This window comes from Passer domesticus, chromosome 5, assembly GCF_036417665.1.
Source record: "Passer domesticus isolate bPasDom1 chromosome 5, bPasDom1.hap1, whole genome shotgun sequence".
In the NCBI taxonomy this organism is placed as follows: Eukaryota; Metazoa; Chordata; class Aves; order Passeriformes; family Passeridae; genus Passer; species Passer domesticus.
Genome location: NC_087478.1, coordinates 11,291,921 through 11,318,983, shown reverse-complemented (window position 1 = coordinate 11,318,983; position 27,063 = coordinate 11,291,921). Strand labels below are relative to the sequence as shown.

Sequence of the window (27,063 nt, the reverse complement as noted above, 5' to 3'; positions counted from 1 at the left end):
CGGGGGGCTGCGGGGGCCGTGGGGCCGCGGCGGGGCCCGCGGGGGCCGGGCGGGGCCGGCCGGGCCGCTTATGGCGCCGCACGCCGCCGCCGCCCCGGAAGCGCTGCGGGCGCCCCACGCGCCGGTGCCGCGGCGGGCGCAGGCCGCGGCCATGGCGCTGCTGCGCGGCCCCGCGGCGGACGGGCAGCGCTCGGCCGTGTGCAGGCCGCTCTCCGCCGGTACGTACCGCGGGCCGCCCCCGCGAGAGCCCGCCGGGCGCTGGAGCCGGGGAAGCGGCCGCTCCGGGGGAACTCGGCTGTTTATTTGACTTTGGTTGTGCCCGCCTCCGCCGGCACCGGCAGCGCCCGTGTGCGAGCAACAAGTCGGGGTTCGCTGCCGGAGGGAGCGGCCGGGAAGGGGGAGCGCGGGGAGATCGATCCCGATCTGGTGTCGGTTGCCTGCTCCGCTGGCAGTAGGAGCGCGTTTAATCGCGTTTGACACGTGCGTCCCTTGAACTGCAAAGCGCCTCTCCAGATGCGAGAGCGGAGCCCCGGCAGGTCCCTCTCTCTGATGGCTCTGAAGTGCTGCTTATCGCACTCTGGTCTGTGCCGAGCCACAGGAAAGATTCGGCATCTGTGATGCTGTACTTGTGGGGGTTTTGATGGGGTTTAATTAAAAAAAAAAAAAGAGTAAACCACAGAAGGTGAAGTTGCTTTTATGTTTTTGCTTATAGCATCAGTACTCTGTCAAGTGGAGCCTGTGGGAAGATGGTTTGAAGCGTTTATTAAGAGGAGAAACATAAATGTTTCTGCCTCTTTCCAGGAGCTAGAAGATGAGAAGGAACTTTCTGAAGAATCGGGGGATGAAGAACTGCAGCTGGAGGAATATCCTATGTTAAAAACCCTCGACCCAAAGGACTGGAAGGTACTCAGTCAGAGTGGGTTACTGTCACCTGCCATGCCCAGGTGCTAAAGATCTCCTTCCTCTTCCCCTCCTTCACCCTTGTGAATCAGTTCATGCCCCTTACCATAAAATCTGGTGTGTGAAGGCAAACACATCAGGGTAAGATCTTAGCTTTGAGCTGCAGCTTTTTATTTTGCTGCCTGAAAATATTAAGTGTCTCTTCTCCCTGTCACCATCTCCTTTATTCTGGAGTTACATTGGCATTCTTAATATTAACAGCAGCAATTCAATTCAAGTTTTCCAATAACTGAATTTTCTAGTGCTTTAATCCAATTTAGATTAAGCTACTTGAATTTTTACTGATATTCAGTTATTCAATAATTATTCAACAGTTTATGACAGTTGTTCCTATAGTTTTTTCCAAATATTTATTGAGAGAGGGAAGAATTCTCCCTCTTGTCTTTAAGAGAGGGGGAGGAGCACTGGTTTTCTGCATGTGTTGTGGTGTTTTAGGTTGTATTTGTGAGTGTTTATTGGGTCTGTGGTTCTTTTCTCTCAGAATCAAGACCATTATGCAGTTCTTGGACTGGGAAATATACGATACAGGGCTACTCAGAAACAAATCAAAGCAGCTCGTAAGTACCTGTCCCTCATAAGCACAGCCTTTCTTCAGATGTACACAACTGCATGCCAGTGAAAATACTTGCATGCTGTGAACAAGGTTTGAACTGTTTCCCAGGCCTAAAAGTTTGTGTTGTTTACCAGCATCTTAAATTTATAGCACAGCTCTGAAATCCAGAAGCCTAAATCTAGGGGATTGAAAAATGTCACATCTCTGTTTCTGGGAAGTGCAGCAGCATTCACAGGCTGTAGCTTTCTTGCTAAATTTCACTTTGGATCATGTTCAGAACTTCAGTAAAGGGACAGAATACAATTTTTGGTTTATCTGAATTATTTTGTTTTTCATTAGAAATAACAACTAAAATTACATTAATTATTTTTATTTTTTTCAGTTATGAAACTAACTGTACATTTACAGATACTAAAGCACTTTTCTAGGCATAATAGTAGAATAAGTCTCAGACTTCTTCAGATGTTGAGGTGGAATAGAGTTCCTGAGTTGTGGTTATTTTAAGTCCCAGCAAAGATGAAATAACATTAATTCTAACTATGGTATTGAATCAAAGAAAATTCATTAACTTCTGTTTTCTGCCAGATCTGACTGTTTGGTTTGTATTTTTATTTAAGTTTTGAATTGGAGAAGGGCCAGTTGGAATTACTGTATTATTTTGTCGTTTGAAACTGTTTCTGATGAAGCATTTCTAACTAATGCATTTATTTGTTAGATAAATCCATGGTTTTGAAACATCATCCAGACAAACGAAAAGCTGCAGGGGAACAAATAGGAGAAGGTGATAATGATTACTTTACTTGCATAACTAAAGGTAAGCAATTGATTTCGTTTGTTAGACACTCTCTCAATCTGCTTGATCATCAGAAATGTATTTGTTGTGCTTCATTAGGATTTTAAGGAATTGTCAATGACTAAACAGCTGGAGAAGTTCTTTTTCCATATTAGAAAACTGCATCAATAGATGACATTAGGTGTAACTACAGTGGGTGGAAGCAGGAAGGGACTGCAGCTGGCAGATGTTTGGCTGCTGTGCCTGCTGCTGACAAAGTGTGACACTTGCAGCAGTGCACAACAGATGAACCTCTGGAGGTGGCCCCACACCTGGGACAAACTAGTGAGCCATGGAGCAATTCCCCACAGGCACCAACAGCAGCTGGAAAATCTGAATTCTAATGTGCTTGCTCTGACACAGAACATGTGTTGATTTGATCTGGGTCATCAGTTTCTTCAGCTGCTCATTTTTGCCCACAGATGAGCAACTGAACTCAACTGAGTAACATTTCCCTCTTGCCTTAGTGGTGGACTCAGCAGTGCAGGATTAATGGCTGGACTCTAATTTTAGAGATCTTTCCCAACTTTAATGATTCCATGACCCAGAACACCACTGCTGGCCAATTCCAAACACATTGTTCTAGGCGTATGACTTACATCTCCAGAAATGCTTGAGAGCTTGGCTTTTTCATTTATTTTAAACAAATTTCACTCAGTAAGGTTGAAGCAGGAGGAAATCTTGGAATTTGTGTTTCTAAACTTCCTTCTCTGAATGTCTTCTTATACTAGTTAGTGTGAGATATGTTAGACAAACTAATGTTTCAGCCTCCTTTGGAGCTGTCAGAAGGAGGAAGGTTGCCAAAGAAAATAGTTTTTCTGTTGCAGTCCTGTCAGATATCTATGATGAGAGCTACCTGCACACGAATTCAGAAATATGCTGTGTTCTACATGCATGGAGCAAAATATCATGGAACCTTCCCTCTTAACTGCTTACAATCCAGGTTTGGGACTAAACAGAAAGGAAAGCACAAAGTAGCAAAGAAAAGGAATAATGCTCCCAGGCAGCATTTTGGAGGAAGGAAATACTAAAATGCAATAGTAGGAAAGGGGGACCTGGAGTAGGAGCAAACAGTAATGAAACAGGGAGGAGAAACTTGGAAAGGTGGGAAAATATAGGTTGGATTCAGAACTTGGTCTGACAAAGGAATCTGTGGGAGATAGAGAGCTGGGGGAACTGAGTGTGTGGGAGTAGAACTGGGGATCTGTAAGTGGAAGGGACATCTCTTAAATGGAGGAGGAACCAATGGATGTGCACAGAATTTCCTGCATCAGGAAAATGGTGTGAGGGTTACTGAGGCAGAGTAATTTGGGTCACTTGGAGTGTTGGTGGAGGGCAGTCCTTTCCCAGAAGGAAAGGGCAGAGTGGCAGACAGCAGCTCACTGGTGGCCTCTGTCATTCCTTCCTCTCTCCGGTGACATGTGCAGTGGGATCAGCTTACAGAACTGCAGAGCACCGAGGTCTCCTCCAGGTTATCACCTCCTCCATCCAGCCTTCATGGTGCAGTGTCCTCTGGCAGGGGTGCAGGCATGCAGAAGTCCATGAATGATTGCAATACAAATTTGATTCCTTTGACTTTTCATTCTTACTGAAAAATAGTGATCATTGTAAAACTCCACACTTCATTGAGGGAAAAAAAAAAGTACTGAAGCTGTAGTTTTTGTGATTTCCAGAATATAAAATTAGTAATGTGATGCTCCCCAACTGCAGGGGTGTAAGAACAGGAAAACTGGGACTGTTTGATGTTTTGGAGAGTTTGTGTGGAGTTCTGTATTCTGTCCAAGACTTGGTACAACTTCATCATCACCTGCAGAAATTCTAATGAATGGTTCCTGTTCTTGCTCATTCTGACAACACAAACTCAGGGACTGCCTTTGCTCTGTGCCTTAGTAGACCATTTTGTTAATTTATCTGCAAGGATCAAGCATAGGATAAAAGTGTGAAGATGTCATGCCCAAACTCCCAGTGTCTGAACAAAATTTACTGCTATAAAATGAAATATTGTCTGTTTTTTTACATCTTAATGGTTAAATGTGTCCTTTTTCATAAATGTTTTCCTCCTACTTAGTTTAGCAGGAACAGACAGCAATGCTTTTTGGTGTCACTAAAATAATTAAATCTCAAGCTCTACAGAACACTACAGATAGATCAAACACAGATCTGAGGACATCTTTTTAAACATTTACAACCTTATGTCTGATAACTTTCAGCTTATGAAATATTATCTGATCCTGTGAAACGACGAGCATTTAACAGCATAGATCCAACTTTTGATAACTCTGTACCTTCCAAAAGTGAAGCAAAAGAAAATTTCTTCGAAGTTTTCTCACCAGTTTTTGAAAGAAATGCCAGGTAAGCTATGTCTGACTGCCTCTGCTGTTGCTGGAGAATCAGCATTTGCAAACTCTTCTGACATTGTGTTTGTAACAAGAGATGTATTAATTTGCTAGAAATGTAATACAACTAAAATAGTTGCAAATATTTTTTATTTCATTTTAAAATAATCTGAACTGTCAGCTGATGGCATTGAGTTTGACCCATGCAATTTTTATAAAAGTTCTCAGCTTCCTATTACTTGCTGCCCTTTTTTGCACAACTCATTGTTTCATCTTAAAATTAATTACAATACCACATGTGTGCTGCTGACTAAAAATTCCTTTCTTTAATTATTCTGAGAGTGAGACATTAACAGAAGACAGTAGTTACAGTCATGATTTAGCTGGTTAAAAGAGAAGATAATTGTAGATGTCAATATTTGGTGGTTCTCTCTTATATTGTGTGACTTTTTCTGCATTTGATTCATGGTTGACAATTAACTTGGTATTAAGGTTGTCACAATGGAAATGTGCCAACTTTTCCCTGTATAAAAGGACTTAATTACATGAGGCACTTTACAACATTCTGAACAATTATTGTTTAAATTAGTCTTACTGACTCTTATTCCATAGACTTCAGACCTGGATCTGTGGTTGTCAGATGAGGTTTTTCCCCTCTCTGCAATGGAAATTAACACTGTGTCATGGAACAACAAATTCTAGAGCCTGTGGAAGATTTCCCTAGAAAAAAATGCAGTGGGGGCAAAGTATGCATTATTCCCTTGTACTCCATTAGAATGTGTGGGAGACTTCCTGTACCCCAGCACAGAGCTGAGTTATTCACAGAGCACTTTCTGAAGGCTCCTCTGCCAGAAGAATGCACATGGAGAATTAGATATCTACAAAGACAGCTTGTGCTTCTTGAGGCACAAGGCAGGAAGCACTCAGGCAGGATAAGGTTGCTTTTTTGGGGAAACTCACCCAAAAATGCCCAATCTGGAGGATACTTAGGAGGAACTCTCCTGTTCTGTTCCTCTTTCCTGGTGCCCCCTCTGTGCTGGTGGGAGGGAATCTCGGGTTTTGATTCTGTACTTAACAAATGCCACGTTATGAAGATTGTGTATGTTATTTCTTGAATATATTCATGTATTTTCAGGTGGTCAAATAAGAAAAATGTACCTAAACTTGGGGACATGAACTCCTCCTTTGAGGAGGTAGATGCATTCTATTCCTTTTGGTAAGTCAGCTGATGTGTGTTCCTATTCAAGACATGCAATATAAAGGGCCTGCAGACCCTTTGTTGTGTGGGGTGTTTGCTGTGGGCTGTCCCAGCCTCCTGATGTCAGAAAATTACCACAGCTCTTTGTGCATCCACAAACTGAGCCAGCTTTCTCCTGGCTGATCCACCCACTTGTAAATTCATGGTTGTAGTGGGAATTTCTGACTGGTGGCTGAGAACTGAGCTGACCCACAGACTGGAAGTCAGGTTAATCTCACCTAACCTGTGTTTTTAGTGGAGACATCTTAGGTGTTTAAGCTCCCCTAGTAAAGGAAAGTGTGTTTAGTCCAAAAAAATCAGTCATGTCTATGACTTGCCTTACCTGCTAAGCATGGGTGCTCACATAAAGATTAATTTCTCTCTGAACTCTGCTGACTGCATTGCATTGCCACTGCCCATGACAGAAGTATAGATAGCTGTAGACATTTAGAGTGGGCAAGACCAATGCCATCCTAAAGTAGACTGTCCCACAGTAGAGAGATGTAAATCATATCCTGCATTTGGACTTAACACAGTGGAATCACTGTAGGTGCAAAATAATTGTAAATTATGTATTATAAATTGTAAACAGCAGTACAGTTGCCTGTAAACACATAACAGTAAAAAAGGTAGCTGATGTTTAACAGATTTGCTGGGTTTTTTATTCACTTTCTTTTTCCTTAAATTTACTTTAGGTATAATTTTGATTCCTGGAGAGAATTTTCCTATTTAGATGAAGAGGAAAAAGAAAAAGCAGAATGGTATGTAAGTAAAAATAATTTTGACAGGAGACTGAGAGTTTGATACAGCAAGATTTTCCAACTTTCTCTTAGACTGTAAGTCATAGGAAGAAAGGCAGCTGAGCCAAGTCTGAATTCCACTCTCCCAGCTTAGGGGTCAGTCATGGACTTGAACTGAACTTACTGTGGGCTCCTTCGTGTAATTGTAGTTCCTGCTTGCCTCACAGAGGTATATCTGAGGTGCTTTGAAATGTGTGTTCATTTAAGTCCAGACTTGTAATTCCTGCCAGTCCCAAGCACAGGTTGAACCTGGAGCCAGGACAGAGTGGATGAGCATGCCAGTATCATTTCTCTCTTTAACTTGTATTGAGAAAGTGATACTTCCTAGAATTTGGAGAGATGAGTTCTGATGGCTTGATGCTAAAAATTATGTATTAGTTGATGTAGTGATAGTTACTGAATTATTCAGACCACATTGCATTGGAAAATACATTTTGTTTTTATCCTTCTTGCAGTTATAAACACAGTGTTCAAGTTGGAGCTTTAGTCTAACACACATTTCACAGGACACAACCTCACTTAGTAATCCTTGTGAGACCATAATTTGCATTGTATGAATCTCTTCTTCCAAGTTTGGCTGGAAATCAGTTTCGTATTTAGATTCTGTGGTTGGCTTTCTTTGTGGTAGAAACTACCGTATTTAGGCTGTAGCTAGGCATTTCTCTTCTCTTCTGCCTCTTCCTGCACTGGATTTCTTGAGCCTCACCAGACCCACTTCTCTGTCTCCTGTGAAGATTCTGTGAAGGCACTGTAATCAATTCCCTGCCACTTGTACTTGTGGTAAATCACACAGATGAACCTCTAGGCTTCTCATTGGAACCATCTTGAATTATTTGCATAGCTCTTTTTTTCTGCTCATTCCTGTCATTAGTGTCCTTTCTCAAAGATGTTTAGACAAATGGTACCTAGTCTGCTGTACTTAGGAGAGAGAACTACATTACAGCTGCTGTTCAGATGGTCATGATTCTTGCTACCCCTTCTTGCCAAAGGTGAATGTTGCTCATGTTTTAAAGCTTCAATCTATTCCTATTAGTGTCCTCAGTTAAGGGGATTGTTCTGAGGTAGAGTGGTTTGGGTTGGAAGGAGCTTTAAATACCTCATAGTTCCAACTTCTCTGCTCCCTCTGTTGTTCTCTGTGTGGTTGTGTGGATGAGGCTATAGACCCCCACTAAAACTTTGCCTCTTTCTTGACAGCACTGGTAAATATTTGAGATTATTTTGTTGGCCCATCAATAACCTGAGCTGTATTTTACTGGAGTGATCTGGCATGACTTCACCCAGAGCATCATGCTACTTCATAGAGTGGTGTTTCTGTGCAGATGGGTTTACTTGACATGACTATATTCTGCAAAACAAGATAACTGTGGCATTGTTTATACCACTGTCCTTTAATGAAACCATATACTAGCATTTCTGTTGTTTTGCTTGAGTTTGATGTTAGGTAAGTGGATTGCATTTTGGAAATAAAGTCCATGATCTCATTCCCTACAATGACAGATAAGCAGCTTGCTGTGTCAGGTTTATATAACTATGTAAACACTTAGCATTTTGTACATGAGCTCGGGGCCTGGAACTTAATTTTTTTTAAGTCTATTTTTGAAGTATTCACAGAAGAACATCTGTGTGGGGGAAAGTATTTAAGAAGCTTGTTGATGAATTTCTAACAGTGGCACTGTAAAGTGTTAGCACTGAACTATGCTTTCCCTTTTAGTCGAGATGAAAGGAGGTGGATTGAAAAGCAGAACAGAGCTGCCAGAGCATTGAGAAAAAAAGAAGAAATGAACAGAATTAGGACTCTTGTTGGTGAGCACACAAACTGCTGTTCTGTAAAGAGAGATTCGTTAACTAACTGTGCAAGTCTCCTGGTTTTCTTCTATACATGATGCTTCCTTTCTTCTGCCAGACAATGCATACAGCTGTGATCCCAGGATAAAGAAATTTAAGGAGGAAGAAAAGGCAAAGAAGGAAGCAGAGAAGAAAGCCAAGGTAGAAGCAAAGCGCAAAGAACAGGAAGCAAAAGAAAAAGTAAGTCAAGTACTTTATTTGGATTGAAAAATTTGCTTCATTCACACGTGATTCTAGATTCTTCAGAACTCTGCTTGCTTCTGGTTCTAGATTTGTCAGGAAACTACAGATAGAATTACTGTGGGGTTCAAAAATGTGTTGTCTTTGATGCCTGTGCAGTAGGCAGTGCAAGGCTGGCAGCCTTCTGAGAATGAGATGGAAACAAGGAATGCAGATCTGAGACAAAACACCTTTGAAAATGGAGTTCTTTAGTTGCATGCACTTCCTCTCGTTTCAAGGCAAGCATTAAGTGCATAAAATGGATATGTCTGCTTGCCTTGTGCATGTGGTTTGTGAATGGTTCATTGGTATGAAATATTTTGAGGTAACAGAACATACTTGATAAATATGAACCATTTGGAGAAGATGGCTCTGAAAGTACAAGAATGAAAGGGAACTGTAAGGTGCAAAAGAGTAACTTAAAAAATATTAGAACACTGCAAAATATGTCAGTAATGATGCAGGATAAATACTGAATCAGGAAGTTGATACTCCTGAGGCAGGAGTAGGAAATTATGTACAGCTTTATATCTTCATTGTAGAGGAAGTCAGGATTTATAAACTGAGGGTCCTCATTTATAAACTGAGTATTTAACTTAATGGTATGTTTCATCATCTCCCTCAGAATTCTTGGAAAACCAAACATTAAAGTATTTAGGCATTTTTAAACCCCCAAACACAGGAACGAAACTCCACCCAAACCAGAAACAACACATTTTGATACTGGATAACTGAGTGACCCTGTAACAGTGTGACTTGGATTATTTTTTTACTTGCATTTTCTTTCCTTTTGATTGCAGCAAAGACAAGCAGAATTAGAAGCAGCACGGTTAGCAAAAGAAAAGGAGGAGGAAGAAGTTAGGCAGCAAGCATTAGTGGCAAAAAAGGAAAAAGAGATACAGAAGAAAGCAATCAAGAAAGAAAGGCAAAAACTCAGAACAACATGCAAGGTATTTAACTATTACTGCAATGAAATACAGGTTACATCAGACAAATTACTGTGTTTGCTTAGATCAAACCATATCACGTGTTTGCTTGTTCTCAGGGCTAGAGATGGGTATGGAAAGTGGGTTTACTAAAAAACCAAAATACTACAACACATACTTACATGCATATGAGTTATGAGTAAAGCTGACCAAATAGGTCCAAACACAGCAGTGGCTGAGGAACGCTGTGTATTAAGCCTTTGTGTGAAGGAATAGGACAATAAAGTTCAAGAACTTTGTAGAACATGTATTTCTGCTTCCAGAACTGGAATTACTTTTCTGATAATGAGGCAGATTGTGTTAAAATGATGGAGGAGGTGGAAAAGCTTTGTGATCGTCTTGAGCTAGCAAGGTAAGTTTTCCTGCTGCTGTTTTCTGCTCCTTTTGATACCCATCTTTCTACTAGCTCTCCATTGTAACTTAATAATTTATTTTTAGTCTGCAATGCTTGAATGAAGCACTTACATCCACAACAAAGGAAGGAGGGAAGGCGGCTGTAGTAAAACAGGTAATTATGCTGAGTGTCGAATCAAAGTCCCAGAATAACTTGTGAATCAACCTGTCTGAAGTGAAGTAAGCTACAGCATAGCTGCTGTGGAATCATGCTTGTTAAAACACAGAGACTTCATTTGCAGAGTCCATAGGTGGAGGGATCTCTGCTCCATTTTACATTGTGCAGTTCATGGCTGGCCAAATTAACAGGGCCAGCCAAGAAAAAAATACACATTTTTGTCTGTGAAGAACACAAAACCTACCTCTTGTACAGTATACAGATAAAGTAGAGGACTTTCATTTTGCCCAACAATCTGTAGTAGTGTAGTAGTTTTATGCAAGAAAAATCCTAATCTAGTGTCTGTGACTTGGGGATAGATCCACAAAAGGACTTAAGTGTGCTGCAGGCTGTAGGCACTGGAAGAGCTGGTAGGTTGGATACCAAGGAATGGGAAATGCAAGACACATGGAATCAAAATTTACCAAAGCTCAGCAGGGATCTGCCCATGTTTGCCATCAGGGAAAAGCCATTTGAACTAAAAACTGAACTACATCCTGCAGAAAGAGTAAGGTGCTTTCTCTCACCCACTGTGGATGCACAGTGTGAACTTTTTGCATGGTGGGGAGTATGATCTGCCTCCATCCCAGGGTCAGGTTTGCTCATCAGACAATTTAAGACTGAAATGCCTCTTACTCTGCAGGGGACTGAATTCAATATTCCATTCTCCAGGAGGGTGTTCTAAATGCAGGGCAGTCCCCTTTCTATGTGTTAAAACTATTCCACTAAAATTATCTGTCTGGTAACGTTCCTTTTGCCAGGAAGGTTTTATGAAATAGGTTTCTTGCTCTTGCCATTGGGCATCCTGCCAACAGCCATAAGTGCACAGTTCTTCTAATGTTGCCAAGATTGGACTGAGCCTACTCAGAAGCAGATGATTAAAGATGTGTCACCACAGTCTTGAGATGTGACTACAGGTCACAAAAATGTGCAGTGGGTTAACTTAAGTAGTTTTTAGCTCTACACATGGCCATCTAACCCTGAGTACACACTTAATAACTAAAATCTGGAGCTCATTCTAACTTAAAAGTTCTACGCTACTACTCCTGACATAATCAGGATAGATACCAGTTAGGCTGGAAGATTTGAGAATCAGTGTATGCAACACAGAGGTTTAATTGCCCTCACTGGTCTTAAAACTTTTGTGGATCTATCCCTCTAAGTGAAGTGTTAGCCTAGACATTCTCACAAGGTTCAAAACTTTTGCTGTAATTCTGGGGGCATTCTTTTAATTTCCTAGTGAACCTGTGATGGATTTCTGCTATTAACTCCTAATCTTTAAATCCTAAAAATATACACATGGAATGATGGGAAATAATACTGGAACAGATAAGCTCCTCTGTTTCCTTACATATAATACACAGAACAAAAACTAAGCAAAATCCAAGGTTCAAAGGAAGTCCAGAGAGGGGGGTTGTGTCACTGTAAAATGTAACAATAATTCAGTAAGTAAATAAATAATGCTTATTTACAATCTTTAGATAGAAGAAATAAATGAACAAATAAGGCGAGAGAAAGAAGAGGCAGAAGCTCGTATGCGCCAAGCAACAAAGAGCTCAGAAAAGTCAACCACTGGCGGTGGAGGGGGAAGCAAAAATTGGCCAGAGGACGATTTGCAGTTGTTAATTAAAGCTGTGAACCTCTTTCCAGCAGGGACTAACTCAAGGTACTTCTCGGGTTTGGTGCTAAAAGTCCTTCTAACAATTTTTAATTAAATAAGCATAATAAAAATATTTTCAGATCATCCCAAGTACTTTGTCAGTATGAGGACTTCCTAAACATCTTTCTTTTCCTTGGCTCAAAAGCAGCCAGTGGTTTGTTTTTCCTTGGTACGATGCTCTGTGTGTCACAGCTCTGGCCCTGTATCTTGTCTCCCCCCAGATTTGGGCCTCAGTCCAGTACCAGGATGGTGCTGAGGTGCCTGTGTGCACAGGGCTTACTCCACAGTAGGGTCCAGTCCTTAAAGCAGAGAACAAAACCACACCAGTGATTAGGGTGCACCTGGGTAGGAATAAAAGTGTGTAAGCTACTGCCAGGGCTCCACAATGAATGTGAGGCTGGTTTCTCCTCTATATGGTAGGAGGAAAATATCCCAAAATAGGTGTTAAGTGCACCAGCTTTCTTCAGGGGAGAGCCAAGGAAAAAGGAAAGGTTAAGATTTACAGAAAACAGCACTAGCACTCAGCTTACTGCTAAGCAAGAACAGGAGCATGCTTTAAATACTTTTTCCCGGGAATGAAATGCCTTCTTCCATTTAGAATTACAAAGATGTCAAACATCCATTACAAAATTTGGATGCTTACTGAAAGAAAAATAGCTGCCATACTCCATGGAGTTGATACCAGTGCCTGTTTCTGCAGCTCAGCAGTCAAGGCTCCTGTCTGAGCAGTGGTACATATACATACTGCCTCCATTTGCTAAGAATCCACTAGGAATAATCTTGGGACTAGGGCTGTTCCAGCTCTCTCCTGTTTAAGCCCCTTTACCTGAAGTTTAGTGGGGCAGTGGACATAGGGTTATTAACTACTTGGCCCTTCATTGCAGCCTGCAGTACTTCATGCCAGATGTGCTTAGGGAATTCAGGATAACAGCAATTCAGCAGAATTTTGAGGATTAGAGGTTTACACTTACCTACATTCTACCCCATCCTTTTTCTGTATTGGGAACTGAGAAGTTCACCCAAGCTGATTGAATTCTTCAGTTAGTGACTGAAAGCTTTCCAGAACAGCTGCTCTGGGATTTTGCATGTATTTAAATATTTCTGAACTTACTCAGGAGTTTATAAAAATGTGTACATGAGCTTGACCATAGCTTATATGAAGATAAGGTATTATGTAATATGCTGGTTTATAATTTCTGTTCTTGCTGTAGGTGGGAAGTTATTGCCAATTATATGAACTTGCACTCTACTACTGGAATAAAACGAACAGCAAAAGATGTCATCAATAAAGCAAAGAGTCTCCAAAAGCTTGGTATCTATATTACCTTATTCTTGTAATACATGGTCTGTCTGCTTCTGCACAGCTGACTTTTCTGTGACTGGAGCTGTGTGTCTTAGGAAAATCCTCTGTACAGCCCCAAAAGAAATGTAGTTCAGATGGAGGATTTAGAGGAGCATTTATGTGATTCAGTGTTTTCATCCTAATGGTCTCTTGTAAGTCAGCACCTCACAAGCAACTCCCAGAAACTCTTAGTGTAGCTTGATGCTCTGGTGTCTGGGACACATGAAATGTCAGGGCTCAGAGAGATAAATGGGCCTCTCAGAAAGCTCCCTACAAAGGAAGGCATCTAAAATAAATGGAACTGATGAAGCTCTAGAGATACTTAAAAAAAATTAATGGAGTCCAACAGCAGAGTAAGACACCTAAATGAATGTGGCTCATTGCCTCTTCAAAAATGAATATAAAAATGAAGCCTAGAGAGCTCTGGAATAAGGTCACAAGGAAATTACACATTTCACTACAGAAGGAAAAAAAACCACTACATTTTCAAGAGGTTTCTGCATTACAAACCACATAGTGGCACGGAGAGCACCTGTATTTTACTGCCTCTCTGACATGGTCATACCCTGGGCAATGCATGAGCTTTGTGCCACAGCCCTTGAGAGAATAATCCCTCTTGATTTTGGGGAAGTTGCAGATTTAGGTTTAAGATTATATGGAACAAGTATTCCTCTGAGCACTATAAAGCTCAGATAAGGGTTGGAGAATCTGACACTCTGAGAAAAGTTTATTGGACCCTGAATGATTTTTTTTTAATCCACCACATTTTTTATAGTCTTTTTAAAGTAAGTAGAAATTGGGTTTTATGATTTTGTGATTATTGTAATTAATCTGCTACAGAATGTTATTATTATTACATCTGGCTGTAATATTCTTGCAATAATTATTTTCTTTAATGTCTGTTGTTCATAGACCCTCATCAAAAAGATGACATAAACAAGAAAGCATTTGACAAATTTAAAAAAGAACATGGTGTGGTGCCTCAGATGGACAGTGCTGCCCCCTCAGAACGATTTGAAGGTAAAGGTGAAAAGGGAGCCCTTCTTGTGCACTTCTGTCCCCTGGGTCTCTTAGGAAGAAAGTAACCCAGAACTTAAGATTTATTTACAAACTTTGATAGCCAGTAACTGATCCAGTCTCTGGTGCCAGATTTGAGTGTTCCTGGTACACACAGTACACCCCAAAACTTCAGGGATTTTAAATCAACTATAATAGGTTTTAGAATATTTTCTAGACTCTTTTTAAAATATGTATTCTTGCTGTCATTTTTGCATTTAAAAACAGGATCACCTCTAGATTCATCCCCTTGGACTACAGAAGAACAAAAACTTTTAGAACAAGCATTGAAGACTTATCCAGTAAATACTCCTGAAAGATGGGAGAAAATAGCAGCAGCTGTTCCAGGCCGGTCAAAAAAAGACTGCATGAAGCGATATAAGGTAAGGCCCCTCACCTCCTCCTGGGCTGCCACCAGTCCAGGCCTTGAGAGAATCCTTTGCTTTTACTGTCCCATGCCTCCCACAGACAGTATCTGACACAGCAAAATGATGGAACCTTACAGGAAAATTCTGGTTTTGGTAACTCAACCCCAAAAGAGCAGTTAAGGACTAAATGTTCCTCAGTGAAAATAGTGGCTCTGGAAGCTGGGAAGGAAGGTCTGTCAGGAAATTTGTTTTATGGTTTGACAGCAAGCTCCTGTAGATTAAGTCCTAGCCCTAGCCTCGTGTTCCTGGTACATGAGGATTGACCTTCCAATAATTGATTAGTTTCTAAGAGAAATTGCTTAACAGCATTAAACTATGTAGATTTCTCATGATGTTGAGAAGTAGAGTGTTTCACAGTGAATATATGTAGTGTTCAAAACTACAGCATTGTTCACAAGTTACATGTTTAGTTAAGTTTGTTTTTTCCCCCACCTTCTCTTCAGGAACTCGTGGAAATGGTCAAGGCAAAGAAAGCTGCTCAAGAACAAGTGATGAATGCTACTAAAGTCAAGAAATGACTCTTACTGACAATCCTTGTTTTATAATAAAAATGCAAATACTGTACATGTTTCCATTCCTTTTTTCATTATACAGAAACACAGGAGGGGCTGGTTCTTGAGTTTTAATCTTCTCAAAAGCAACTCCAGAGTTTTAAACATGTGTAGTTGATTTGTTGGGTGTTTTTTGTTGTTTTCCTGGATTTTTAAAGCTAAAATATGATGAAGTTCTTGTTATTCACTACTCACGACGCCAATACAAGCCACTGCAGATTTTGCTATACTCTGGAAGTTGTTCAATTGGACCTGGAAGTTAAAGAAAGTTGGCCATGACACATGCTCAACTCACAGCAAGTGGGCTGGAGGGGTTATGGGAGGATAGGGAAACTTCTATCACATACCCACGGCAGCAACTGCAGGATGCTTATCATGGATGTACTTTGTGCAGATTTCTCTAATAGTCTGGGCATCTATAGCCTAAAAGGGGTAAAAGAGGCATCTTTGTTACAATCCCATTTTAAAACCGTTTCTGATCTTAATTTTGTATAATCCAAGGGAGCAGGAAACAAAACACTTGGAAGCTTTCTCAGCTGAAAAAGAAATACAACTTCTACACTGTTACTTTCTGTAGCAAGTAATTTTCTTGATAGCCTTTTAAAAGTTGCAACATGATTGCTACTTACTTCAATTCTTGCCTCAAGTTCTGGAATTGGGATGCGGCGCTTGTAACACAGCATTTGTCTTCCAATGTCTTCACAGATTGGTGTGGACCCTAAAACGGGAAAAAAAAATGCTTCAGTTATTCTTTGTGTGGCTCCACAAAGAATAAAAAGGTCTCATAAGTCTCACCATCAAGTTGTAGCAGCATATTTGTCTTCAGAAGATTTTTTGCTCGAGCTACTTCATTTTCTGTAACGCTTGTGCAAAGTCTTATCCTGAAAAACAGTTTAAACCAAAGGCATTAAATAGTGATAGGCTGTAGCACACAAGATTGCCTGTGATAAGGAGGTGCAGAGGCATTACTGCACCTACCAGGCACTACTCTTCTGTAGACAAAGCTGGTAAGACAGCTTGGAAAACTAGCCATGGATACAAAGCAGCAGCTTAAAAGTAGGGGTTTTGAAAGCATATCAACATACCCAAGAGCAAGCTTTTTCACTTAGAAGAGCTGTATTTCATTTTATTAAATGAATATTTTTAGGCAAATGTACTTGTTATCTTGAGAATGGATGTTGCTAAGAAAGTAGGAGCCAAGCAACTAGGTAACAGGTAATTAGCTAGAGGACAATCCATTAATTCCTGGCTCCTCTCTTGGTGAGATAATAATTTGCCACACTGCCTGTGGAACATTTTGTGAGGAGAGGGGGATGCATGAAATAGCTCAACACTAAATTCTTGTCCCAGGAATCATCTGTATCTTCCCTGGTGCTAAGCTGCAGCAGAGTCAATGATAACCTTCTTCTCCATGACTTCACAGGGATTTCATAGAATAATGACATATAAGAAGTGATATATGTGATTAAAAAAACTCCTCATTTGCAAGACTTGTTTCAACTTCACCCACTTGAAATGAAGTGCTTTTAAGTAACATATATGTGTTTTTAATAGCATCTGCAGTTCAAGCTTTACATCCTTCAAAACAGATTTAAGCCTTGAATTAATATGGTCTAGAATCATAGATTTCAAAATTCCATATGTAACAGCTCAACCTTCCCTATGTATTCACTAGAGCTAACACCAGCATGTGATACATCAACTGCAGCACCTGCAGACTAATACTATCTGGTAACTGCACATTCATTCTTCTCATCCACATCTATTTCCACTTTCAGTGGTGGCACTTGCAGCTCACAGGCTGTACAGTGACTAGTAGTACACCAAAAGATGTGACAGTTTCATGACTTCTTTCATTTGCCAGTTAAAAAAAAACAAACCCTGCTGTGTTTTCTCATACAAGAAAAAAAAATCTACATCTTTAGCTATTCACTCCAAGTAATGGTTCCAAAAACTGGGAGCTGGGACTTGGCTTTGGGTGCCAAAGTTTAGAATTTAATGCATTTGTTGTTCCCAGGCAAGTCCAAGCAGATAAAAACATTCTCTTGATTTTCTTTTTAAATTGTATTCCTCCACTAAAAACAATCTTTTCAGAGAAACAGTTGGTAGCTTACCATTCTTTCTGAACAAAGTGCACCATGTCCTGAATAGTGGAAGGCTCACAGACCATATAGAGTCCCCACAGCCCTGTGTCAGTGTAGCAGGTGTTGAAGGACTGGAAGCTGTGACACAGGTTACCCTGGCAGGCAATCTGAGCAAGTTTACTGGACAAATTCTGCTGAGGCAAAAGAAGAAGATATTACTTTGTGAAGTTTTTTGGAAGCTTACTAGTCACCTCCATGATTTCCCATTTTCATTTCAGTGATGACAGAATGTGCAGTAGTAGCTACAAGGTTCATTTCAACCCTTTCTTTCCTTGCATGTAATATCACATTTCAAAATAACACCCCAGATTTGAGCCAAAATCAAAGACACTTAGGTTCAAGAAAGGGACAGTTAATTACTGATACCCCCAGGTTCTGATGATATACAGGTATAAAACATGCTACTTTCCATGAGGGCTGGCAAACCTCAAGTCACCTCTATTTTGGTGGTTTAGAACCACTTCCTAAGATTCCCCTACATCCTGGGTAACAAACTCTCTGAGACTCACAACTGGATCCCCTTTTCTGCCTGGGCAGTACCCAAGTCAGGGAGATCCCACCAACCTCATTAAGAGCAGGATGCTGCTGGCAGGTTCACTCACCACTCCTCCTCCAAAGGAGCGATCCCAGTTACCTATCAGGGTGTTGGCTACCATGAGTGGGATGGTGTCGGGGTCTGACCAGCCGGCTGCTTCCACGGCAATGGCCAGGTGTGCCAGGGGCATCTTGTCATCCCTTATCCGGATCTGCAACACAGCAGAGCAGCTCTAGTGCAACCTGTGCACACACAGGCACAGGACAAGTTAAACAACAGAAATCAGACTTTTCCACTACAGCTGGATTACAAAACATGCACTAAAATTAAAGATTAATTTAACATCAGCCTTAACTGGTGTCCCCTGGGGCAATTTCAGATCATTTTGCCAATACACACAGAGAAGCATTAGAAGTCATTTTATGTTTACCAGCAGCAAGGAAACCTGATGACTTTGTAAAATCTGAAAAGAGACAGGAATAGAACGAGGATGCCTCAGTTCTCTGCCACGTCCTTTAAATGAGTGATTCTCAACAGGTGGAAATGCTCCAATACCATAGTCAAGAGGACAAAAGGAAAGTAGGAGCAGGGATAAGGAAGGTATTCCTCCAGGAAGCGATGAAGAATAAAAAGTGGTGGCAGTGAGACTCATCCAAGAATGGGAAGTACTGCTTTGGAAAACAGCTGCTCCAATGCCGCCAATGGGGGCAAGAAACCTTTCCACGTGCTGGGTCTGTGGCACAGCAGCCCTCTCTCCTCACCAGAGAGCACATGTCAGGGGATGTAAGGGCCAGCTCAAAAAGCCACCCAGCCATGCTTACCTCACTGCCTGTGAAGCTACAAGGTGGCAGGGGTGGCAGTCCTCCTTCTGGAGCAGATGGCAAGTTACCAAAATGGCACTTTGCCAGGTCAAGTAGTTCATCGTGAGAGACCCCTGGACAAAGGTATTTCACATGCTTTGTGATGTTACTCTGTAAACAGTTAATTTAAATTGCTGCACAGTTTAAAAACTCAACCAAGCAGTAATTTTTGTGCCCCTGCTTTAATACCCCACTTTTGGATTCTTCACACATCTCCTTTATACAGAGCAAAATCATCATGATTCCCCCTTCTTGGTTCTCTTTAACAGCTTTCCATTAAAACTATATTACATCAAGCTCTTTGCTCTTTCAAGCCTCAATGTTACTTCTTTCTCTCTGCATTCCTTGCTATTCCCCTCTTCACACCTTCTAGGACCCTTTTTTCCCACCCACATGGAAGAATGACTTTGGCCTCCAATTCACTTCTTGTTCCTGATTCAAGGTTTCTGGAACATTACTGACAGTAAAAGGGAACAAAAGCTCAAAGGGTATGAATGCACAAAACACAGGAGGGCTACACAGGGCCAACAACAAACAGGACCTCCTGAACAATGGGCAATTCACCAGGTTGTTCCCACAGACTGGGGCCATGGTTTCAAGCAGTTTCACATGATCAGGGGTGAGTATCCCATACTGACCTCCAGCAGCAGCCAAGACCATTCTGGGTCCTTTGTAATGTGTTGTTATGTACTCCACCAAGTCATTACGATTTATGGATCTAAAAACAGGAAAAGAGACAGCACTACTGTGTCAGTAAAGTTTATTGGAATAAAAAGAGATAAATGTATATAACAATACAATTATCAAAACAATTAAAAGTGCTGTCACTGTTCAGAGCAGAGGCAGAAAGCTAAAATAAGAGTGATTTTCTAAAGGGAAAAGCAAATAGGAACTAAATAAAAAGCTCTTCTAGCTTCTTGAGGAGGAGTGAGAATTCCAACTCAGCCAGGGAGAGACAGGATGCACTAATGATCTCCTTTCCTTTGAAAGCAGCACATTTAGCAGTCCTCTGAGCTGCACTGGTCCAAACAAATGCTGAAAGAGCAGTGCAAACTGTGTGCTTACAATAATGCCTAGCATGTGACCTATAGGAAAAAGAAGTTTTTCTAATTTTGTGTCAGGTGCCCTTAAAGAGAGAGAAAAACATGGCAAAAAACCCCAGTCATGCAGAGAACAATCTGAAGTTCACATACCTTTGATGCCTGCCTACAGGGAAAGTAAAACAATACAGGGGTTCTACTTACAATTATATTCAGTGCAATTTCAGCTGCCCTCCAATGTAAAAATAAAATCTGACACTTTTTCTACATTTTTAGAAAAGTCTCTCAATACATAAAAGTTACCATACAATTACAGACAGATGTAGTTTTGGACATACTTGATATTTTCAGTGGGTCCTAAAATGGTCCGTCCCAGGGCTGTATTCTGGTAGGCTGTGGCATGAAGGTAATCAAAGACAACTTCCTGCAAATTGGTTTCAACCTCTTGCATCTCTCGAAGTATAACTCCTCTCTCACGCTCAATCTCTGCCTCTCCCAGGGTACTGTTCTGAATGATGTCAGCAAGAATTTCCACAGCTGAAAAGAGAGATGGAAATGAAAAAAGTATCTTCAGACTACTAGAAAAATGTGGTTCCAAAAGTGACACCCACCTCAAAGAGCAAGTACTAATAAGACTAGCAAGGGGACAGGAAGACAGAAGTCCAAAAGGTATCTTATCTTGGGACTCTGAAGAGAAAAATATTTAAAATATAAGCTTCCCTGCTGGCTCCTTTCCAAACTTCACATTCTTGTGAGGTTCAAGAACAGACTTTTCACTGGGCAAGGAAGGGACTGTAACACTGCAAAAGCATCATTCTGTGTCATCTCCCTGGAAGCTGGATAAGCATGTTGTTCTCTGCAGCTTTTCTGATGAATGACAGCAATTACCTCTTGGTAGATCTTTTGAAAAAGCCTTTGCATAATACACAGTTTGTTCCCTGGACGTGTACGCGTTCAGATGAGCCCCCATGTTCTCAATCTCCAGCTCAAGGTCTAACTGAGATCTCTTTTTTGTCCCCTGAAACAGAACAGTATGAAAATCACATTAGACCCTTCAATTCATCTACTCATCATTACTACTTCTTGTCTGTAAAAGTCATGACAAAGAGAAAGAAAAGGTGTTCTGGAAATAAACCAGGCATACTTATCTCTCCAAGCTTGAAAGTCAGACATAAATCCTACTGTGCTCCCAAAAGAAAATAAAGAGCTGGCTAAAGGGTGACTGTGTGTCTTCTAAGCCTACCATAAAAAGGTAAAAGTGAGTTAAAAATCAGATCTGTGTAATTCATAGATGTGTAACACACAGAACTAGGATTTTAGCTTCATTTTCTAACAGAAACCAAAGTCTTAGTTGTCCATGTTATTTTTCTCATTCCAATTTGGAAAACTTATTTATACAATTCTGACCAAGTTGTTATCATTGATCTTTAAAGATAAATAACTTTAAAATCCCTTGTGTCTACATCAACCTTCACACTCACCTTGAAAGCCATATGCTCAAGAAAGTGAGCAGTTCCATTGTTCTTCTCATTTTCATACCTGCTTCCAGCATCAATCCAAAGTCCAACCTCAGTGAAGAAAAAAAAAAAAAAAGTAATTTTCCCAGCTAACAGCTTTGCTATGGCTTTTTCCTTAAACAGAGCAGGTTTTCAAGAAAAAGAAAATTTTGATCTTCACAAAAAATTTAATTGCAAATCAACAAAAGCCTTAAGACTTCTATGTCCTGGCTTAAGTTTTAGGAGCAGTTGTTAATAAGTATTGAAATGCAAATGCAATTTAGTTCCATGAGGAAATGAACACATGGGAATAGATACAAAAAGCCCCTTCCTTTTGTAAGTTACTTACTGTGCATGTTGAGAGTCCAGAGTCTTCAGAAGCCACTTGCAAGCCATTTTCCAAAGGACTCACCCTAGTTTCAGGGACATTTAAGATTACTTCTCTTGCTGCTTTGGCAACTGTGCACCTCCCTGCTCCAACATGCACACACTGCAAAGGAAAACCATCAGTCACACTCAGATGGTTTAGTTATGTCCAAGGATGCTTTTCTGAAAAATGTACTGCTGAACTTAAGCATTAAGTCTGTGGGTCTTTCTTAAAGCATGCATTTCTAAGGAAAGAATTCAGGATTGCTATTCACCACTGCTTCACATAAGGGAAGCAGTAACCTGAATGTGGAACACCCTGAAGATAACTACAGGTGAGGAGATGCATCTGCTGCCCTCCAGCCTGACACAGGAGCTGTTACTCCCATCAGCCAGCCACACTTCTTTCCCACTTCTCCCAGCAAGAGCCTGCAGGACCTTCACCATCTGGAATTCTCCTGGGTACCTGCTTTCTAACGTGAAGTGAGATACAGCCCATGCCAGGACTGCAAATCACCAGCCATTGATCAGAGCAGCACAATCATGGGGCAGTTAAAGCACATTAAATGACAGCAGGGTAGGAAAGAAGAGAAGCAGTTCTTCAACAAGAAATGCAAATATGTATCCCAAATTCAAGCCAACAGCTATCTCAAAAACTGTGGTTTCAAACAAACAAAGATTTCTCTCCCCATATAACTGCCCTAAACATGAAAGCACAAAATGAGCTCTCAACCGCTCTCCTCCTAGAATAGGTTAGATCTTTTAAAACTCACTTATTTCAGAACCACAGACAATTCAAGTTTGAAAAGACCTCTGGAGGTCTCCAGTGCAACCTCCTGCTCCAAGCAGGATCAGCTTGGTCAGAGCACTTTGCTCAGGACTTTTTGCACCTGGTACTGACAATCTCCCAAGATGGTGAGAAACTGCACAGCTCTGTGAGCAGCCTGCTCCACTGCCTGACTGCCACATACCCAGTTTTTCCTCTTTTGCTTCAACTTATGCCCATTGTCTCTAATCCTGCCACGGTGCCCCACGGTGACAGGCCTGGTTTATGTTCCCGACAACCTTCTCCTAGGTGCGGCCAGACACCTCTCACAGGTCCAGCTGAAGCCACGGCTTCTCCAGCCTGAACAAGGTCCGGACGCCCAGCCTCTCCTCCCAGGGCACATGTTCCAGCCCAGTTCATGCCTGCTGAACATGCCCCGTTCACTGACACCCTCCCCACGCTGCAGAGCCCGCCCCAGCTGCGGCACACGAACCAGAGCAGCGCAGACGGACCACCGACTACACCTCCCGCCGTGCACCGCCGCCGCGACTACAACTCCCAGCATGCACCGCGCCCCACGGCCTCCAACTCCCCGCGTTCCCTCAGCGGCAGCCCGAGCACCAGCGCTCGGAGCCGCCGCGGCGCCCACGCTCCCCGCGCCTCCCTCCGCTCCGCTCCGTTCCCTTCCCCGCCGCCTCACCCGCTGCGCCGCGCCGGGCGCTCGCACCAGGCGGGCGGACCAGGGCAAGAGAAGCCGCCGGGCCGCTGAGCGTGCCGCAGACGCCGCCATCTTGACACTGTGGTGGGGGGGCGGAGCGGGCGGCCTGGGGGGCGCGCAGGCGCGGGGCAGTTCCAGCCGCCGCCGCCGGGGGGCGCAGTGGGGCAGCGCAAACTCCATTGAGCGTGCCGGGGGAGGCGGGAACGGGGGAATGTCCCGGGCGGGAACGGACCCACGGGCACCCACGGGCACCCACGGGCACCCACGGGGACCCACGGGCACCCACGGGGACCATCGAGTCCAGCCGCTCGCCCTGCACAGGACAAGCCCAGCCTTCCCGCCGTCTATCTGGGAGCGTTGCCCAAGCGCTCCCGGAGCTCTGGCAGGCTTGGGGCTTGGTTTTAATGTTGCCGCTGTCCTCAGTGCCCCAGAGCAGCGCAGGTCAGGAAAGCGTTTTCCTGCCGGTGTCCCGTCATGGCCGGGTTCTGCAAACACAAGGCGCTGCCGTCCGCTGCCCCGGGAGCTGCCGGGCACATCCCTGCGCGCTGCGGCTGCTTCAGGGCTGGCTGCGCCTGCTGCGGGACAGACCGCTCTGACTGGGAAATCCCGAGGCTGGGACAACCTGGAGTCTCTTCTGGGAATAGCTGAGACACTTGTGATGGCTGGGAGGGCTCCGTGCACAGCGCTGAGCCAGCGCTCCGCCGGGGCGGTGCCGGCGCATTCCCTCAGCTCCAGACCCAGGACTCCGAACTGCTGGGAATGAACGGTCCCTGCCAGCTGCCAGCGGCTGAGAAGGGCTTGCAGCAATGCTACTTGACAAGAGCCAAATTTGGGCTGGGAAAAGCTCTGGAAGTGTACCAGCGGAAGCAGCATCACTGCCGAAGGTTGTTCCTGAGCACGTTTGGAATGTATGGCTGTAGATAAATAGGTACAGACATGCAAGAAGCAGTGCTCGGTTTTGACTTTGTGGTTAAATTTTTTACATTTTTTAGGAACTTTTCATTTGGCTAATCCAGTATTATCTCAAAAATGAAGGAGAACCAGGATGAAATTCTGTTATTTGTCCCACAGTATATTAAGTGACACAATGCAAAGAAACAAAATACTACTTTAAAAAAGAAATCTGTACTACTTATGCTGGGGGAAGCAGTGTTTCTAGGTACCATTTTCCTAGCATGTTCAGGGTTAGGAAAATGCTTCAGATACCATTGACCCAGTACTTCTGACACCCTCTGCCTCTGTACAGATAGCACAAACCTTCCCCATCTTTCTTGCTAAGAAAAGGAAGAAAGCTCGGCTCTTGGCACATGATCAGGAGGAAGAGGTTGAAAATGGTGGGAACTGCCGATGTTTCTGCTCAGGATGAACTGTCTCCTGCAACTGCCAAGGTCCTGTTTCTCAGAGGTGATTCTCGAGAATGGAGAAGCAACACTTCTGACAGTGTTGCTCCCTACCCCCTGAAACGTTATCAGTCACATGCATATTGCAGGTTACAAAATCTTCTGTGACTCTTAAAGGACACTGGGGACTGTTGGTAGTTCCTGGGCTGGCTCAGATGCTGAAGTGTGAGAAGGCTCTGAGATTTAGCTTCTCAGACTCCAAATCATGGACCAGTTTCAGAAAAATCCACTGTATTTAAAATGTATAACTTTTTGGGGGTATTTTGTGCATATAGGCAATTTCTTACTCCCTTGGCAGTTCAGCATGAAATTGCACTGACTGCCCTAAAACATTTGCACTGCCAGTTTGTAAGCTCTGTGCTTACACAGCAGCTTAGTCCTGCAGCTGGGCTTGTCCAGTTTCTGTCACAAGGACTGTAATTGCATAAAAATAGTAAACCCCCAAAGCACAATACATTGCATACAATTCAAAATAAAAGTGATACTGTTGTTAACTCATAGGTTAAAATACAAACCTAAATGCCAAGAAACAAAATGCTTCCTAATTTGACAATGATGCCATGACCACATATGGAACTGTAGATCTCTTACTGAAATTGTTACTGTTACTTTGGTGCCTGTACTATTTTAGTGCCCACATAACCTGTGTAAGAAGGATCTTGTAGCCACAAAGCATGTACATCCTTTCACCAGAGAATTTACATTGGAGTCAAATTAATTTCCATGGAATAGAAAATCTAACCTTACATGAAACTAGCTACTTCTTTTTTTTAGTTTTGTTTCCCCCATTTAGTTAATGCATATTCAAAAGATCCATCCAGTTCCAGCATTTTTTAAATTTCAGATTGAGTTCTGTCAAGTTGTAAAATAAAAAAAGCAAAGCAGCAAATTGTGCAACTGAAAATTAAAATTAAGCTTCTGTTCCATTTTACGGCTAGATCTAACTGATCTCATATGCTGGGATTTATCTCAAAGATGTTTTACCAGATTTCACTAACCCATTAGACATCCTAGAAATTTGAATCCTTGCTAGACATAGAATTACAGCTTAAGATAAACTGATTATCCCCATAACATGTCTCCTACTTAACAAAATAGGAGTGTCTCATATGTAAATGTAATCTAAAATTCAGCATCCAGCAAAGGTCATTAGAGAGATGCAACTCTAAATTAAGAAATCTTATTAGCCAGCTAAAAATGCAATAAAATAAAACAAATACTGATGTTGTAACAGTAGAAGCTGAATATGTAAATATTCACCACTAAACTTTTATAAAACACTACTTTTTAAACGGTTTAAACAAATTTATTACAATGAGATTATTTAGAAATGAGCTATTATAACAAGGAATGCTCACAATACCCCTCTAGTTTAGGTAGTATTATCTTCAGCTTCCAGATGGAGAAGATTAGACCTTTCTTTATAGTGCTTGTTTGGCCAGTTTCAAGCAAGAATGGAATAGAAAGGCCAAGGCTAAAAGAAAAAAGCTCTCTATAAATTATGTCCTTATCATAGCATGATAGATAAACAGTTGCCTGCTAATTCCAAGATGCCACAGAGCCTCTGAGTGAATTATGTAGGTGAGGGTCTCAAGATGAAAATCTGGTTCTTTGAAATCCAGGTGCCAGATTTCACTAGTATGGGAGCTGAGTATGGGAGCTCCTAAGTATGGGAGCTTTGTATTTCACACTAAGCAGCTATTTTAGATCAGCATCCCTCCTAAAGAGGTGCATGGAAAAGGACCAAATGGCATTTTGGTTTTTAAGCTGAAAACTTGTCAAGAACTCCACTGAAAACAGTAGTAATGCACAGTCTGATTTATACAGTTCCAACTGGTTTTCTGAGGAAATGAAGTTTCCATGTTCATTACTGTGCATCACCAACCAAATGACACAGGCATCTCAAAGAAAAGGAGATTCCAGGAAACCCCAGCTGAGGAGGTGCTGCACTATCAGCTCACACATGGGAGAGATTCTACCCCACAGGAAAAAAGACTCAGCTGGTGGTGGTGCCAGCACTCATAGATCTAGCTTGTTGCTTCTAGAGTAACATTTCTACTTTATAAAACAATTCCTTGTGGTAGCAGTGATACAAATGAGAAATCTGTGCATACCTGATGTGTGTATAACCACATGTCAGCACTGGGGCTGAACACAACACTGTGAAGCCAACACTCCTTCAACTCTGAACTAGGATGACAATCTTGATACGAGCAAAGAAAGCATGATCTTGAAAGGTTTGGTTTTTTTTTTCAATTGTATATATAAAGTATTTCTTCTGAAATAAAGAAAATTTTTACGTCAGCAAGACACACTATCATGATCAGCTTATTACAGAAGTACTTGGGAAGAACTACCCTGTTACAGGCTGATCCAGCCCCAG

At 42.1% G+C, this 27,063-nt stretch overlaps 2 protein-coding genes across 7 annotated transcripts; one reads left to right on the top strand and one right to left on the bottom strand.

Annotated features, from left to right (window-relative positions):
* The first annotated feature begins 62 nt into the window (after positions 1–62).
* Positions 63–15,368, top strand: DNAJC2 (DnaJ heat shock protein family (Hsp40) member C2). Of its 3 annotated transcripts, none has more exons than XM_064421935.1 (17): positions 63–218; positions 713–903; positions 1,442–1,517; positions 2,229–2,327; positions 4,556–4,697; positions 5,817–5,897; positions 6,614–6,679; positions 8,430–8,521; positions 8,622–8,743; positions 9,583–9,732; positions 10,032–10,120; positions 10,207–10,276; positions 11,800–11,984; positions 13,190–13,290; positions 14,233–14,340; positions 14,605–14,759; positions 15,248–15,368. In XM_064421935.1, exons 1-17 carry the CDS (start codon positions 71–73, stop codon positions 15,320–15,322), a joined length of 1,950 nt encoding a protein of 649 aa, XP_064278005.1. In that variant the 5' UTR covers positions 63–70; the 3' UTR covers positions 15,323–15,368. The 3 variants fall into 3 exon arrangements, with proteins under 3 accessions (XP_064278005.1, XP_064278007.1, XP_064278006.1); XM_064421937.1 differs by having other exon boundaries at positions 91–218; positions 802–903; XM_064421936.1 differs by lacking the exon at positions 63–218 and adding an exon at positions 449–580.
* On the bottom strand, positions 15,320–26,830 carry PMPCB (peptidase, mitochondrial processing subunit beta). Of its 4 annotated transcripts, none has more exons than XM_064421944.1 (13): positions 26,795–26,830; positions 21,780–21,920; positions 21,416–21,502; positions 20,823–20,952; positions 20,273–20,471; positions 19,533–19,612; positions 18,856–18,968; positions 18,102–18,245; positions 17,470–17,633; positions 16,151–16,236; positions 15,985–16,073; positions 15,703–15,778; positions 15,320–15,607 (listed from the first exon to the last, which is right to left on the bottom strand). In XM_064421944.1, exons 1-13 carry the CDS (start codon positions 26,813–26,815, stop codon positions 15,543–15,545), a joined length of 1,395 nt encoding a protein of 464 aa, XP_064278014.1. In that variant the 5' UTR covers positions 26,816–26,830; the 3' UTR covers positions 15,320–15,542. The 4 variants fall into 4 exon arrangements, with proteins under 4 accessions (XP_064278014.1, XP_064278010.1, XP_064278011.1 ...); XM_064421940.1 differs by lacking the exon at positions 26,795–26,830 and adding an exon at positions 23,263–23,414; XM_064421941.1 differs by lacking the exon at positions 26,795–26,830 and adding an exon at positions 23,263–23,414 and having other exon boundaries at positions 17,470–17,630.
* Positions 26,831–27,063: the final 233 nt, after the last annotated feature.

Excerpts from the sequence above, each read along its gene's own strand:
- DNAJC2 (XM_064421935.1), top strand. The coding sequence starts at position 71 with ATGGCGCCGCACGCCGCCGCCGCCCCGGAAGCGCTGCGGGCGCCCCAC. Across the intron at positions 219-712 it reads GTGCAGGCCGCTCTCCGCCG|CATCAGTACTCTGTCAAGTG; the intron begins GTACGTACCGCG and ends TTTTGCTTATAG. Across the intron at positions 8,744-9,582 it reads AACAGGAAGCAAAAGAAAAA|CAAAGACAAGCAGAATTAGA; the intron begins GTAAGTCAAGTA and ends TTTTGATTGCAG.
- PMPCB (XM_064421940.1), bottom strand. The coding sequence starts at position 23,352 with ATGGCGGCGTCTGCGGCACGCTCAGCGGCCCGGCGGCTTCTCTTGCCC. Across the intron at positions 20,472-20,822 it reads TTCAAAAGATCTACCAAGAG|CTGTGGAAATTCTTGCTGAC; the intron begins GTAATTGCTGTC and ends CTCTCTTTTCAG. Across the intron at positions 16,237-17,469 it reads CACTTTGTTCAGAAAGAATG|GATAAGACTTTGCACAAGCG; the intron begins GTAAGCTACCAA and ends ACTGTTTTTCAG.